The 14,446-nt window shown below is 38.8% G+C and overlaps 1 protein-coding gene across 1 annotated transcript in view; it reads left to right on the top strand.

The window, feature by feature from the left end:
* Positions 1–14,446, top strand: part of MGAT5 (alpha-1,6-mannosylglycoprotein 6-beta-N-acetylglucosaminyltransferase) — a 103,999-nt gene that overhangs the window by 75,211 nt on the left and 14,342 nt on the right. Inside the window, exons 11-12 of the mRNA XM_026040847.1 lie at positions 2,213–2,346; positions 11,939–12,088. Coding sequence (XP_025896632.1) covers positions 2,213–2,346; positions 11,939–12,088 — 284 coding nt within the window. The remainder of the gene's footprint in view (positions 1–2,212; positions 2,347–11,938; positions 12,089–14,446) is intronic.

Genomic DNA, 14,446 nt, shown 5'->3' with positions numbered 1-14,446 from the left:
GTTGACACACCTGTGGATTGAGTTGCTCTATAAAATTCTTGGAAGAGGTGTATTTTGTCTGTCAACATTTTCTGTGCGAGTTTTTCCAGAGAAATATAAGTGGAGGTTGTTCAGCAGATAAAAGACTGCATTCACACTTGTTTAAAAGCAGGTAACAAAAAGCAGGGTTATGAAATGTGGCTTGGAAATGTGGCTTACACAGTTTTTGCCTGGATGGTAAAAGACCAGCCACAGAATGTGTTCCACATCCACAGAAATTGCCTTTTACTTCCTGGACCATAGCTAATATTTGCTAATATWGCTGGAAGATGGATTTGACTGTGCTGTGCTAAAGCAGCCCAGTTGTTCAGAAATGTGTGTGTGAGGTCCTGCCCCCAATAGCACCCAAGGTGCCCAGGCTGGACCATGGCCCAGCTCTGTGCTCTGAGGKTGCTGTCCTCAACCCTGCTCCATGGGGTGTGCAAGAAGGTAACTTTTCCAATAAAGAAATTCTCTGTTGTGTCACCTCTGTTACAGGTGACTGTTACGTAGATAGATATTCCACATTCTTGTTCAGAGCAAATCAGGTYATAATGAATTATCAAAACAGTAAGACCGTGTTGGAACTTGAAGAAATAACCATTTCAGGTTTTCGATGCTAGAAATGACTACCAATAGAAATGACTATTTTCTCCCCTGCAGGAAAAGTAGCAAGGAAACTTATTCTGAAGTGTGATTACAGTGTAATAGATTTTTTTCAAGGATCTTTCTTCTTTTTGTACTAGTTGCAAAAAAGTCATTATGTTTTGTGATTTAATTTCCATCCMTCTGTTGCAGAGGTAGCACAATCTTTATTGGGTTATGATTAAAAAGTCTGTTATGCATCAGTAAGGATTTTATCCTAGACTGGAACCCTGAACAGCTTCCCAAGATCCACAGACTCTTACTGTGTTTTGAGGACTGTCTTTATAAGGGCTGCAGATGTTTAGTGAGCAGCAAGCAAGCCATGTCCGACCTGGTGATGTGTTAGCAAAGGGCTTCACCATGTTCTCCGAGTCTTCCTGCCAGTGCCCTGGATCTGAGAGAGGGCCTGGCTGTTGCTGARGATTTTTTGGTGAAAAAGAGGAATTGTCATTAGAGAGACTAAATTTAATGACAGAGGAGAACGTGCTCTGTGTGTGATTTCTCTGTTCTCCTGCATTATCCACCTGGYTGATTTTCAACAACTGCCAAGAAAAAGAATTCCTAAGTGCAATAGATTTTTTTTTTTTCTTGGAGATATCCTGGAACATAGCTTTAGCACRGCATGTGTCACGTCTCCTTGGAGGCAGAGGAGGGAGGTTTACTTTTGCTGCTTTTGTTTTTCACTTTCCCAAGCACACTTGATTAAAAAAGGGGAGGCTTCTGAAGGAGTTGCTAGTATTTATTGGTGCATATTCCAGTGCAGGCAATAACACTCTCTAGGTAGGTGTAAACCCCTCCACACGYTGTGGGGCAGTTTTTACACAGCAGGTATGGCTTCAGAGCAAACTGCATATCCTTTGCATGCACTTGTTATGTCTGGGAACTGCATTAATGCAGAACTTTTGTTGACCTCTTTAGCCATCGCCCTTTTTAGTATTTTATGATGATGCTYAATTCACACACAGATATCCAAAAACTGTATTTTGATTTCTTGTTTTATATGATTTTATAGGCTAGTAATTAAGGTGGATGCATAATGAGTTGTATGTTTGAGGTTAGCCTTTTCAATATCTGAAATGAACCCCATCAGCTGCTACTGATAGTATTCTATACTGCTCTTCATCAACCTACAGCTTTATTTTAAAGCATATGTATGTATGCATTTGGGGTTTTTTTTCTAACTAACTGTTGGTACTGTGCTCTCTGAGATTGTCAAGCTGGATTCCCTCTGGTTCTCTTATCTCCAATAATAAAGCTGAGCGCACAGAAAATCATTATCATTGGCCTAGATCCAGATACAGAATCTCTATTGTAGACAGGAAATGAGCCAGAAAATAACTGCTTACTTCAGTAGATGTGTGCAGCAGGACTTAAAGTTAATAAGAGTTATTAATAATAACATAGCAAGCAAATGTGTAGCACAGTCAGTATGTAAAGAAGTGATCTGTTGAATATTATGGTTTTTTTAACTACTTTTCTGACAACAGCCACACTTTTATAGCATTAAGTGATACTTTAAATGATTTTGAGTATGCTCTATTTCTTACAGCTCATACTCCGGATAACAGCTTCCTTGGATTTGTGGTGGAGCAGCATCTGAATTCTAGTGACATTAAGCACATTAATGACATCAAAAGGCAGAATCAGTCTCTAGTTTATGGCAAAGTGGATAACTTCTGGAAGGTGAGTGTTCCATCATTGTATACGTGGTCAAATGTATACTAATCAATATAATGAGTCACAGTCATGACTTATAGATTTCAAGAGCAAGGATACTTTAAGAAAATCTATGAAGTTTGTGGAGTTGTTTTTAATATTCATATTTATAGAATTATGCTAAACATCTTGGAGCCTTTTTATGAGGAAACAACTGTCTGCCTTGATTGAGTTGGATGCTTTGCCTTTTTTTTTTTTTTTTAAAGCATTCTTCACTGACAGATGAAAAGCTGCAAAAAATAAGTGCATGGTATTTCAAGAGCTAAATACCGTTTCCCTCCTTTTGACAAAGGGCTTGATTTACATACAAATAATTAGGAGGCTTATTTTGTCTCTCTAAAATAATAAAAATTTTTACATTGCTAAAAATATTTGAAAATGTAGAAACTGTTTAAAGTAATGGGAATGTGGAGGAGTGCATGTTTAGTTTGTGTTGTAGAATGATGTAGTATCTCCCAGTTGCCTTAGTCTGTTCTTCTGTCTGCTGAATCCTGGAATAGAGCTGGAATCCCGAATCCAAGTTGTCTTCTGGCTGAGGCTCTTGTACTTCCAGTTCCTGGTTGTGTTAGCAGCCTCTCAGGAATGGTTAGTTGTAATGAGCATCTGGACTTCCAGCCTGGTGGTAGGAAGGGATCAGCACCTGCTGAGTAGTGCTTGGAACTGAGAACCACGTTGTGACTTAGTCACCATGATTTTTTAGCTTACATATATGTCTTTATCAGTTTATTCATTCTGCATGAATTCAGCAATAAGAATTAATAGCTTATATGCCTTGAGGAGAGCCCTGTAACTGTCTAGTGCAAGGCTCTGTATGATGCACAGGATACACATGAGCTGATTCAGACAAGGACATGGCTTTTTGGAAAAGAATATCCACTGTGGATTTTTAAGTGGCACATAGTGGAAACCMCACTGTTTACCCTGGTGAATTTCTTAAGTAATTGCCTTCACTCTTAAATTTTTGCATTATTTCTCATTCAGATTGTCAAACCTTTTGTTTTCATGCTTYGCATCAATTATGTGCTTTGTCTACAGCATTGATAATGTTTCTATTATCCTGTAGGAATACATAGATTTCTGAAAAGCCTCTACTGAATTGCCAAAAGCATTGTACTTTTTAATCCTCTGTGTTCTCAGGATTTTGTTTATTTTCTCGGAACCTTCTCAAGATTGTTCACTATCTTCTTGAAATGTGAATGCTAGCAAGGGACACATTACCCATACCAGCACCAAAAGAAGCACTGGATGCTTTRTTACACATATTCCCTTTTCAGCAGAGGGAACTTATATCAAGATGATTAAGTGCTACTCTYCATGACACTGCCCTGTTCTATAAATATCGCCTACCTTTTTTTCTTCCAAGATGTATGAGTTAATATTTAGGCGTATTAAAATGTATACTGTATGCCTGTACTGTCAAGCACATCGTAACTGGAACATGCAGCCTGGCATGGCCAAGCTTCCTGTGCACTGGTACAGTCAYTGCAGGTAGGCTTTGCATCAGCGACAGTGTGGAGTGTCTCGCTGAGAGCGATAAAAATGCAGTTCTTCTCATCAACAGAAAGCTTGAACTAATCTTGTGTCTGCATAATTTGCTTATTTCATGTTTCCTTCTTTTCCCTCGTTTAATGCTCTTTTCATCTGCCACTATGGCTTGTACTGAACCCRGGCTAATCTATTTATCCTGCTCCTTTTCCTTTTTATTGGATACTGCTAATTAACAGAAGTGTAATTGCCACAAAATACACGTGTCACTGCTGCTTCTGATCAGTGGTTAAGAGAAGAGAAGCCCAGTGTGGAGGAGAGAATGTTCTGAATCTCAGACTGAGGGGCTTTTAAGGGGAATCACAAGTAACTCATTTCATTTTAAACAGTTCAGAACTGAAATAGAACCAAGATACACACAGGATACCAGAGCCTCAGTTCAGAGTAATCTTTTTATTTTATTTTTCACTTAAGAGGGCGACAGCAAGAGAGAGAACTGCCATCAAGGTTTCGTGCAGTTATGGACCTCTGTCCTTTTCTGCATCCAGCTTGGCCTGTAGGAAAAGAAAAAGATTTCAAATMATTTCTCATTTTGCCTTTGCTAGAAATCCCTCTATCCCCAGATCTGCTGACATGCTGCACAACAGRGCAGAATTGGCCAATTTCCACCACTTGTTTAAATTGTTTGAAGTAACCTGTTTTATTGCAGCTAGAGAGAGTTTTGGATTGSTCGCAGGCAGCATCCTGCCTTGCCMCATCATCTGAGGAGGGTAAGGTATGAAGATGATGAGTAAGAGCGAGAGGAATACAGTGAGCTCTCCTGACAACTCTGCTGGATAGAGAAAGATGTCAGCCCATGGCCTGAGACCAGTGGCATTAATCTCATTTCACAGAGAGGRTGTGCAGATAAGTTTTGATGGAGATCAAGAAATATGTAAGGTGCAGAGACTGCAAGAACCCAGATCATCTTGCTTGTTTTGCTCTGATGATTATATCAGCCTTAAGTGGGTTGAGGAGTACAAGCAGGAGGCACTAAGTGCATTTCTGAGGGTTATCCTTACAGGTAAGCTGTCAAAGACAGCATTTGCCAGGCTTTGAATGTGTTTGTGGTAATCAAAGGTTTGAGTTTTTGTCTGGGATTTCTGGCAGTCCTTAATGACTAGCGACCTCTGTCTGCCTGAGTGAAATGGAATGAATAAAATGCGAGTGAAACCCATAATCCTGCCCATTATCAAAATTGGCTTTAATTACAGAACATTTCAATTAAAAGGGAATGTTTGAAGCCTTTCATGTCTTCTCCATTCCTGTTCAAATAGAAGTATTTTCTTTGTTGTTCATGCAACTCCCCATTATACTATTGTGCTTTTTCTACCTTCGCTTCTTGATTAAAAAAAAAAGTGAGTCAGGATTCATTTTAAATTATTTGCTGTGCTTGTTTATTCAGAATATCATAAGAGAATATCATAAGAGAAGACAGAATTTTACTTGAATCAGAAAATAGCCGTGAATATGTAATATACATGTCTGCATAACAAGTTTGGAAGAATTGGATATAGGAGATTATTACTTTTTAGCTTGTTCTTAACAGGGAGTTACACAAGCGAGATTGTTCTTGCTGAACCTCTCCACTTCATAGGTCCTTGGCATATATGTGGTTTCCCCATTCCATGCCGTGTTGCACAGGGAAAGTAAATTGCTAGGATATTCCTGTAACTGGTGGATTGATGTCTTCAGCCAGTGATACCTCCCCCTTCCTTACGACTGTGTTTTCCACTTCATCTTCAGCAACATTCTTTGAATGGTTCCTTTCACATTTGCAGCTAAAAGGTACAGAAGGGAAGGCAGAAGAAAAATCCTTAACCTTCTCTTCCGGGCAGTCAGGGCACACAAGCTCATCTTGATGTCTTCTTGTTGTCCCTTCCTCCAAATTTGCTGCAGTGCTATGGCCTTACATGTACGTTTTTGAGGACTTTTCTTCAACACTTATTGTGAAATAACTTTTTAAGAACCACCTTAAAGAAGGGACAGGCCAGTGATGGTCTGTTTGCTTCTTTATTCTTTTTGCAGCACTTTGCACCTACAAAATGAATTAGTGAGATCTTAGAATAGTAGTTAACACAGTCATGTACTGCTATTTGATTGCCACAAAAATAACCCAACTGTTTCTGTTCCCTTGATCTTTCCTGCTTTCTCCTGTACCCCTGCAGTATCTGCTTCAGCTCTTGCAGGGCAGAAGTCTGTCCCGTTGTTAGTCCTGGAAACTCATGTTCAAAGGACAGGGAATTCCTTATACAAACATGTGATGGCAGTGAATTAGGCAAAGCTTTCAAAAACCTTAGTGCATTGCAGAAAGCACTGGAGAAAACCTCATATACGAAAAGCTGCAGTAAGTATTCAAATAGCTAAAGTTCAGGAGGGGAAACTGAGCAGGAATTCTAGCAGCTCGCAAAGAACACCAATTTATACTGAAGACTTTTAATGAATGAAGATTATTTATGTGCAAAAAATACTATGTATATGATAATGTATATTTGGTACAAAGGTTTTGGTAGGTATCTGCAAGGCTGCAAATGGACATTCAAGGAAGAGCAAGAGCATGGCAAGTTTACATAATGCTTCCCTTGCATGTTCACTCTCCCTCCGGCTGTTGTCACTTTTCCTGAGTCTAGTTGTCTACTGATAAACTGCCTGTTGACAAACTTTGGAGAGCTCAGTTGGATGGCGCCTCAAAGCATTTGTCTAATGTGGGACCTGTGCAGACTTCGTTGCCTCCACAGCAAGCTTTGTCACATTAACACTTGTTTTCTTCCAGAYTTGTCTCCTATAGGCTTTGTTTGGGCCTCTCTTGCGTCGGAAAGGTTAGGAATGATTTGTTGCTCTCCACGTGCCTTATGCCAATGGTATTTTTGCAAACCTCCTTTATATTCTGCCAAGTTGCCTTTTCCAAGCTGAAGAATCCTAGCTGAATTGGTTGTAGATTTCTGTAGTTTGTGATAGAAAGCCTTCTATCTTCTATTCTGTAGCTTGGATTCTTGTTGCCCCCTTCCACATCTCTTAGGTTCGTGTGGAGAAGGACCAGAAACCTACACAGTACTGAAGGACACAGAGGGCTCTGTGTTTGGAGGGAGGTGCAATGATAGTCCCTTGAACTACTRGCCTGCTTTTTTCCATATCATAACGAAAAATCTTCATTCCTGAGCAGCAGTAGTGAGCTCAGGTCTGTCATTCCTTTGTGAAGCTAGGATTGTTTTTCCTCACCTGCATGACTTTACATTTATTTACATTGAATTTATCTGCTGTTTTATTTCCAATCACTCAGTCTCTTAAGTTACAAAGGAGCTTTTTCAAGTTGGTTTTATTTTACCACTACATTACTAGTAATGTGTGGCGTGAATCAGCTCCACACCATGTCACTTCCCTATTCCCTTTTACCTATTATTTCTTCTAGGGAGTGATCCCCTTCTCTCCCAAAGAAACTTAAATTTAAGAACATTTAATGATTTTTTTCTTTGAAAATCAAGTATACTGCACAGATTTAGTTATTCTTTTCTATACATGTTTCCTTTCTCCAGAGAACTCTTAACAATTTGAAAGAATTGCATATTTTTACTCTATATTAATACGGTTACCTAGCCATAATAGTTTCTGTTAATTCTGCTAATCTGTAATTAATATATCATCACCAAATGCTTTTTTAAATTTAGTGTTCTTCATGAAGTACTCCACAGTTAACATTTCAAGTGTTTTGTATTAGATCTCCAAGAGACATTTACTGTTTGTAGTGACTCATCACTATATATTTACTATAAAGTGATATATATCAAAAGTGATATATATCACTATTTATTTATATTTATCACTGTATAGTGTTGAATTTGCCAGCATTTGTGCTCTCTTTCAGTCTGTTCCATAGAACTGGAATTCCATTACTTAGGGGTATCTAAAGAGCTTTTGAAGGTGTGATGTTGCTTTAAATGAGAGATTTTTCTACATTACCGGAATATTCATTTGTGTCCTGTTTCCCTTTGGAGTTATAATTGTCCTACGCTCTATTGCACTGGGCTTTGCTTACCTTGACACTGGCAAATACTGCTCCAAATGTTAGGACCAGTAGCGTTATCAGCACATGTTTAGGAAATACACAAAGGTCTATATCAGTAATTCTTATTTTTCTGAAAAACATTTGTCAAGTTTTATGCACTTGTTGTATCCTGGCTTTCTGAACAGGGGGTGAGTCTGAGCAGATGGCTGTTTTTACACATACTTGGCAGCCTGACCTTCAGCCCCGTAAACCAGGGCTGAAGCCAGCTAGGCCGCTGGCTCGGGCTCTTCTCTAACCTCATTGCCCTGTAGCTCTGCACCCCCAGGGTTTGGTTTCCTTCACTAGTGAATATCTAGGGTTCTGCAAAGGTATCTGAGTGGTCTAAACTGTGAAAATCAAAGATAACCTCGGGCTGCCAAACTGATGGGAGAACGAAGTTGTTGATGACATTTATAATTTCATCTACTGAACTTAAAGCTTCAGCCCTTCAGGCTGTGCCTTCCTGTCAATATTATCTTAGGGAAAGACTTGTCAGATTGTTGTCATTTGATTTCTTTGAGGAGAAAGGCCTCATCGTGAAGCCTTTTAAAGTAGGTGGAAATAACTGACACAGAGTAATAACAGTTCTGCAGTCAGCGATCAACAAAAATGTCTTTCCTGAATGGCAAGCTTATTCTTGCTGCTGGAAAAAATACCTCAGAAAAGACTTGTATGACTAGTACCCTTTCATTCGGAGTCTGAGGAGAAATAATTGGTCCTTTTTGATGTGGTGGATTTTCCTGCTGCAAGGCTCGATCCGCAATATGGGCAGCAGATACAGCGTGAATGGATCCAAACTGCTGGGTTGGTGTTATTAGCCTCTTGCCCGTATTTTTTTCTCCTTGAATTTATTTTGGAGAAATTAAAAAATTGGGACATAATGTCAACTGTTTTAGGAAAAGGAGTTCTTATATCCTCACCTAAGCAGGCAAACTCAGGAGTAGCTTAACAGAGCTGAAGGAATGTTGATAATATATTTGTCCCCATTGCTCGATTACTTGTAGCCTTTCTGCTTATAAATGCCATATTTAGATTCTCTCACTTTCATTCAAATTTTCTAATGTTTGGAATGGACAATCTTACCATAGATGTGAAGTGGACTATTAAAATACATACTTTTATGAGCTGGAATTACACTTTTTCTAAGAGGAATTTGTCAGTTCAAGACCTTCTGAAAAGCAAAAGGACACATTTTAGTGAGATTTCTGTAGGGCATAAAATGGTAATGTTGTTTTTCTGATATTTTATAGATGATTACGAAAGTGAGAGCTTTTGACTAGGTTAGAAGAAGGATAAAAGATGGATTGTTTTTTCCAAGTATCTTGTTTGTTTGAGAGAGAAAGACTTGTGAAGGATATAAAGACAATTTTTTTATGTGGAAGAAACAAAGGAAAGATGCTACAGTTGCTTCCAACTGCTTTTTAAAAACTTTATTTGATGAAAAATGTGAGGGTTGCTTTTTTTTTTTTTTTTTTTTTTTTTTTTTTTTTTTTTTTTTTTTTTTTTTTTTTTTTTTTTTTTTTTTTTTTTTTTTTTACTCAGTTTTTACTCTGTGGCTTCAAAACCAATTCATGAAACATTTACAAATAGTTTCCCTTATTCATGCCTGTTTATCTCCAAGTCTTGCTCTGTGAGGGCAGAGCCTTGATGGCGCAGTCTTCTGCGAATGTCCACCATGCAAGTGTCTCATTATTTTGCTAAATATTATGGATGGAAAAATCAATGTTACTTTGGACGCTATTTTTTTTTTAATCTATGGTTGTAGACTATCAATCTTGAAATAAGTCAGTTGTATGCTTAATTAATGGTCCCCATTATGGCTCTGGATAATTAATTTATTATTTTGTTTGTGCTTGCAGAAATGCTCAGAATGCACCATTTTGTCACTGTTTTTGCTATGTTTTCCTAAATAGTGTTGATTGATTGGATGTTGAATTGCAAATACAGTCACACAGCTGCTCATATAATTTGAATTTATTATGAAAAATTTCTTACGTGTATTTGTTACCTAAATCCACCCTCCAGAACTGCCGCTATAAATAATGATGTCTGCTCTTTTCGTGCTATCTTGGTCGTCTGCTGCTGCTGCTTTTTAATCTAATATCCTCTATTTTGTGGAAAGTAAGTGGTGCTATAGAGGAGAGGATGGTTTATATATATGTTCATCTTTGAAACTGAGGTGATACAATAATGTAATGCACAATTTTGAGCCTAACAGTAGCCGGAATCATCTGGCTTCCACAGCATTTTCTTTTCCAGGAAAGGTGGCCAGCAAGATGCTACTGATTCAATTAATGGTTTTAACAAAGATTGTGACAGGAGACCCCTATTTAAAAGGGTGTATGTGAAACATAATTTACCCAAAGCAACTTTTTCTGGAGACAAAATGTAGCATGAGCTATAAAAAAAAATATGATGCTATAAATTAAAGGTTAAAAATAGGGAAGTAAAAGAGTGATAGGGTGCCATTTGTAGAGAGATGGGCTGATGTTCCTTCTTTATTTACAGTGTTAATATTTCACTTAAAGATAGAGGACAAAGRACAATCCTGTGGCTCATGTTTTCTACTGCCTCATCATTTCAAGCAGCCATTTGTGCTACGTTTGATTTTGATTTTTGTTTACTTGCAATGATGAGCTGACCTCCTAAGCATTTTTCCTGGTTTCATAAAAACAATTTGAGTTAATCTGAGTGTCSTGAGCTTAGCACTGCACACTGTAAAAACAGAGGACTTTGGAATCAGGACCTCACCAGTTAGTTTGCTAAATGGTCATGGGGGAGAGAAAAAACCCTTCACCTTTTCATGCTCGATCTGATCTRTTTGGAAACTAAAAGTGGTAGTTGAGATATTTGGGCAATTTGATGAAGTGAAAGTTGTATCAGCAGCTACAAGGGGCACTCGAATGTAAAAACTCACTTTGCAGACCTCTGTGTTTATACACAGACCCCTCTCGGCTATTTTCTGGGATATCAGTTCCTTGTACTGCATCCACTGGAATAAATGTGCAAAAGCTTCTGGTTTGCACCTTGCCTTTCTGCACCTTCCACTCTGAGAAAATATGTTTGAATCGAGAGGACGAGAATAAATAATATCCATCCGTATGAAAGTTATTGATTTCTGAGATAGACACTGAAGTTGTCTCAGTCAAAAACATTTGTTTTCTGTGGACTCAAGGTGTTGTTGGAACACTGCAGTAGCTCTTTCATCCTTGTCCTCCTGCCTCCTCTAGGCTAGAAGAAAATTATTTACTTGACAGTCTGTACATGGGTATTCCAGGTATCAGATAGCCTCATCAAATAGCTTTTGTCTYCGTTTGTTGGCTGTTTTATGTGGTGTTTAGCCCAGGACATTCTCTGTATAGACATATATATGTCTTGGGTGTAGCTTCCAGAACAGTGCGATTTAGTAACAGAGCTGGCAATCCACCTCATCACAAGCACTGTCACCACAGAGGAAGCTAAAGCTAGAAGCCACTTGGTACCTGTCATTAAATGCCCTGCATATTCGAATGTGTATTAACAGATCCTTTGCAAAGAAACATTTATTCCCCGGGGCCTGATACCCTGTTGCTTCAGGATTTGCAACAGCAGAATTTTCCCGATCTACTTGCCCTTTAAATGAACTTCATTAAAATTGCTGGTGTACACATATTGCTGTGTATTGAAAATCAAAATAATTCTTGTTTGTGGGTGAGGATARTGCACAGGTTCTTTTGTATTTATATATTTTCATGCAAAACAAAATCCATTACTGTTTTCTTCTTGTTGTCTCTTATTACTCCTTACCAAATCCTTTTGATATTTCAGGTACATGAATATTTGTATGGAGCTTGTCAGATACTTAGGTACAGTTGACAAGAGCGCAGCTCTATGAAGGGAGAGGAACTTCCCTTTCTGGCACAGGAGGCCTCTCCAAAAACCAATTCTGACAGATCGCTCCTGTTTGAAAGGTGTGAGGACTGAAACCAATGTAACATGTTATTGTTTTTACAGGATAAGAAGGCCTATCTGGACATCATTCACACATATATGGAAGTCCATGGAACTGTTCATGGGACAAGCACTGTTCATATGCCTGGCTACGTGAAAAACCATGGTATACTCAGTGGGCGTGATTTGCAGTTTCTGCTGAGAGAGACCAAAGTAAGTTTGATGGGAGAGAGAAAGGGATCAAAGGTATCTGAAATGTGTGCATTTCACCTGCTGTGATTGAGTTCTGATTTTGAGTTCCTAAATTGGAAAAACAAACAACCAAATAAAAAGGAGTTTAAATTGCTTTCAAGAATTCTTCACTATGTCTTCAATTTGTGGATTGACTATTTCTAGAAGATTAAGGCTACAAGCTACAATCTAGGAGAGACATTTTACAACCAGCTTGAAAAACAGATAAATGCATTTTTTCTTTTCCTAAGTGTAATACTCAGCTTGGAGATAATCATCTGAGAACATGCTTTTGTTTTAGCTCCTAAATTGGAAGTTAGGTGTCTTCTGACAGCTATTGCATGGCTACCCTTGCTGTGCCCTTCACCTGCCTCCTCTGCTCCAGTCGTGCAGAGGGAGACAGAGAGGGGGGCTTTGACCACAGCTCCATCGTCAAGGGAAMGCAAGACAAGGGGCAGTGAGTATGCATTCAGATAAATTAACTGCAGCTCCCATAGTTAGAATGCTTTGTGGGCGTTTCTATCCATTCCCTTATCCTTGGGGAACAATTTAAATTATCAAAACACTTCAGTAGATCGCGTTTAAATAAAATGTTTAACTTGGTGAAAGGAATGGTTTGCATGTTTAAAATTAGCAAAAGGTATGGAGAATAACCATGTACTCCCTGTTGCTGATGGGTTTCTTGCTGTGTACTTCTATATAAGAACCTATTTTTAAAAAAAAAAAGCAAGTACTTTCTACTTATCCAGCACCACTGCAGAGCTTTTTTTAATATTTGGGGGAAAATGGTTATTTGAAGACTGTGTGACAGCTCTTGGCAAATTATGACTTTTTAAAGGCAACTACTGTTTGTATGTACTCAAGTCATACAGATACACATAATGCTGCAGATTTAAAAAGGTCAACATTTACTTTTATCATAGGCATTATTGAGACTACCCAGCTTTTGCCTGCATGGAGTATGAAATCACTGTGTTAATCATAGTACTAACGTGGGCAGAATATTGACGSTGTAAGAACCCCTAGTACAAACAGTGGCGTCTTTCTGAGAAAAGACATTTTATTCACTGGATTAGCAAAGTAAGCTGAGGAACTTCCTATAAAATTACTGACGCCCTTATAATTTTCAAAATGCAGCCTGTAATACTAGTTATATTTGAATATTTTTTAATCTCTAATTCTTTATCAGCACTTTTATTAAACCTCTCGGTTTGCAATATTAAGTAGCTAGTTCATGCAGTTTTTATTGGTCGTATTTGCTCTGCTCCAGGGTGCAATGTACAGATGCACTTAGTTTAGGACAGAGTTGGCGGTTAGATGCAATAAGATGCACTTAGGTCCTTCCAACATTTGTGATTTTTAGTAATCTTCTGTGCTGTTGCTATACATCATCTATGATTTTTTCTTTCTATCATTGGGGAAAATCCTTTTAGAACTTGCTCTATTAATTAGCAACTGGCCCTGCAAAACCCTCCATATCAGAAAGCTATTGAATTCATCAATCTGCTTGGTATACTTCCTTCATAAACCCTCTTTTTATTCTTTTAAAATAAATGTATAAATAATACTTTCATATAGCTTATTTTTGAACTTTTGCTAGCAGATTTGGAAATGACTGAAGTTGTTTCCTTTAAAAAAAAAAAAAGGCAAAAAGAAACACCTTTTTATCATTCACTCATCTCCCTCAGGCAACTGCTGCATGGCTTGTGTGGATTGATCATGTTTATATCGAGTCAGTCATGAAAGAATCAATTCCCACGGTTGAGCTGCAAAAATAAATGCAGTTTTCCATGAAAACCAAGCTGGCTGGAGCGGGAGCTTTGTAGGCAGAGCAGCTCTGTGTGTCTGTGCTCGCCTCTCTGATGTTCAAGGACACAAGGACACGGGTAGAAAACTTTGAAATGATAAGTTCTTCTAAAAAACTCATAATCACTTCAATCAGTAGGCAACCTGGTCACACCTTTCAATGAATGGGTGTTATGGGAGGTGTTAGTTTGTCCGTAGGGAATCGCGTTCCCGGGAGAGCAGGTGAGCGGCAGGAGCCGCGGTGCCCCGGCGGCCACATCTGCAGGCCCYGGACTGCTCCTCGCCCTCCCTGAGCTACAGGCCTCACCCTCAGCTTCCAGAAACACTCTGGCTTTTCTCTTTCTAAACAAGTGATTCATTGCCTGGGGTTTCAACATTGTATTGCAAGCTTTTGTTAGGTCAGTGGACGAGGGATCCCTTTGTGAGGAGGACATCGCCATCTGGCCCAGGCGAGGTCGGCCTGTCTCATCCTGCTGCCCTCTGTCCTCGGACATTAGAGCAGCAGTAGGTAACAGCTAGATGGTGGGTCTGGAG

Source organism: Nothoprocta perdicaria, unplaced genomic scaffold, assembly GCF_003342845.1.
Source record: "Nothoprocta perdicaria isolate Ctin4 unplaced genomic scaffold, notPer1 scaffold_27, whole genome shotgun sequence".
Classification (NCBI taxonomy): Eukaryota; Metazoa; Chordata; class Aves; order Tinamiformes; family Tinamidae; genus Nothoprocta; species Nothoprocta perdicaria.
This window is presented reverse-complemented; position numbering and strand designations above follow the sequence as displayed.